Here is a 2,039-nt window from a genome sequence, read left to right as displayed (position 1 = left end):
GAAGGCGTTGGTGAATGGTGACCCGACCCACCACCCGAAGGTCCATTATGATAAAACCCCCTTGCTTAATACAGAGCAAAATACAAGACTCAAACCCATGAAACTGCTAATGCACCAGAAAATCATCGACAAAAATATCTATTTAAAACTTCTTTTTTTTAATCATATATAAAATTTATCGGCCTACGGAGTCCGAGTGAAACTCGTGTTGCCCTCCTTCCCGGTCCCATCCAGTACAGCATTTCGTTTTCTTCTTCAATGCAATTAACACGTGAGTGTTTTGCCGCAATTAATTCTTTTATATATATATAAATATAAATATAAATATATATATAACTACAACCACCTGAATCTCATCCCATTGCATTCTTCTTCCTCATTCTCACAACTCTAGAGCAATTTCAGTACATTAATCAACTATGTTGGCTGCTAAAAACTGTTTTTCCGACACCCGCAAAGACAAGTCTAGTTTCGCGAAGACTTGTAATCGATTGAGTTCGTTTCTGAAAGAGAAAGGAAGTTTAAGCGATTTCGGAATCAATACAACTTTTGACGTCAAAGGTACACATCTAAGTATCTAAAGACTTTATAATCGAGCTTTATGTGTTTATTATTTTTTTTATTTTTTTTGGTGAATAGTGTTCTCTTGATTATTTTTTTTTGTCTTTTATGTGTTTTTGTTTTTTTGTTTTTTTTTTCTATCGCTCACTCTTAGCATTGACACTTACAACCCCTTAACTTTCTAAATACTTTATAATCGAGTTTTACGTGTTTATTTTCATGTACGCATCGGTATAAATTCAATTTTATATACGCTTCGACGTAATTTTTTCTCGAAAATAAGTTGGGTCAATTCTAATATGTTCTTATGCTTATTACTATGTACGTTTTCAATTGATTTACGTATTGACGTACTTGAGTTTTTTTCTTTTTGGACCTTTTTATGCTCTTTTTTCATTAAAGTTATATTTAAGATAGTGTTTACGTTTCCATCTACAATTAATTTAAAATCAGGTTGTCCCGCTGTCCAATTTAAATTTATTTTTATGGTTTCCGGTTGATGCAAAACATACGTTGATATTCTTTTGAGTATATTTCTTTCTATTGGTATATTAAACAAAAACAGATATCGACCGAAACCCCGCAGCGTAGCGCGAGTAATCTTACTAGTTTTACACAATTTCGATTTGATTTTCTGAATTCCTTTTACAGGGAAACCGGAAACGAGCAAGACGACTGTTGATTTGTTAAGTAACATAGACAGTCCGGTCAACACGTCGAACAAATCTATTAATCATCTTCCTCAATACGTTACCGTTGATTCATTCTGTAAACCGGATGATTCAACAAACAAAGATGTTTCTGATGAAGTGATGACTATTTTATACAGAGGACAAATATTGGTGTTTGATTGTATTTCTGCAGATAAAGCCAGAAATATGATGTTAGCAGCTACTGCTACTGCTTCTTCTTCTTTTGAAGAAGATTTTGGATCGCGATACGGGCTTCTTCCAGAACTACAAATGAACGGATCGGATTTGCCAATAGCGAGACGCTTGTCGCTTCACAAGTTCTTATCGAAGAGGAAAGACAGAGCGACCGAAAGAGCTCCTTACCAGTTACCGAATGCAGCTCCGCGTTTGAATCATATGTTTGATCTGAATCTGTAGTTATATATAGATCAGTAGAAATCTGTTTGTAGTTCTAGTATGTAAATCTATGGATTATCAAGCTCATTCAGTTTTTCTGTTGATATTAGAATTAAATTTTTGATTTAGGTATACAATTAACAAACAGGAATTATGCACTGACTGCAAAAATTAACACTTCTATTTAATTAAGCATTAAGGTAATCTACACAAGTATAAGCTACAAAATACAAAATATAATTGAAAAAACAATTAGAATTCATGAAAAAAAGACAGGGTAATTAATATTTTAGAATACTTTTATCCCTCAACTTTTAGCATTTAGTATTGACATTTACAACCCCTTAACTTTATAATTAAGTTTTACGTGTTTATTTGTACGTATATATC

At 32.9% G+C, this 2,039-nt stretch overlaps 1 protein-coding gene across 1 annotated transcript; it reads left to right on the top strand.

Moving 5' to 3' along the window:
* The first annotated feature begins 342 nt into the window (after nt 1-342).
* LOC110891343 (protein TIFY 10A) lies at nt 343-1,751 on the top strand. The gene is made up of 2 exons (XM_022139031.2): nt 343-561; nt 1,213-1,751. The coding sequence occupies exons 1-2, from the start codon at nt 420-422 to the stop codon at nt 1,668-1,670; spliced, it is 600 nt and encodes a 199-aa protein (XP_021994723.1). The 5' UTR covers nt 343-419; the 3' UTR covers nt 1,671-1,751.
* Nucleotides 1,752-2,039: the final 288 nt, after the last annotated feature.

Source organism: Helianthus annuus, chromosome 11, assembly GCF_002127325.2.
Source record: "Helianthus annuus cultivar XRQ/B chromosome 11, HanXRQr2.0-SUNRISE, whole genome shotgun sequence".
Lineage (NCBI taxonomy): Eukaryota > Viridiplantae > Streptophyta > Magnoliopsida > Asterales > Asteraceae > Helianthus > Helianthus annuus.
The sequence above is the reverse complement of the archived record's forward strand: the minus strand, read 5'-3'. Positions and strand labels throughout refer to the sequence as shown.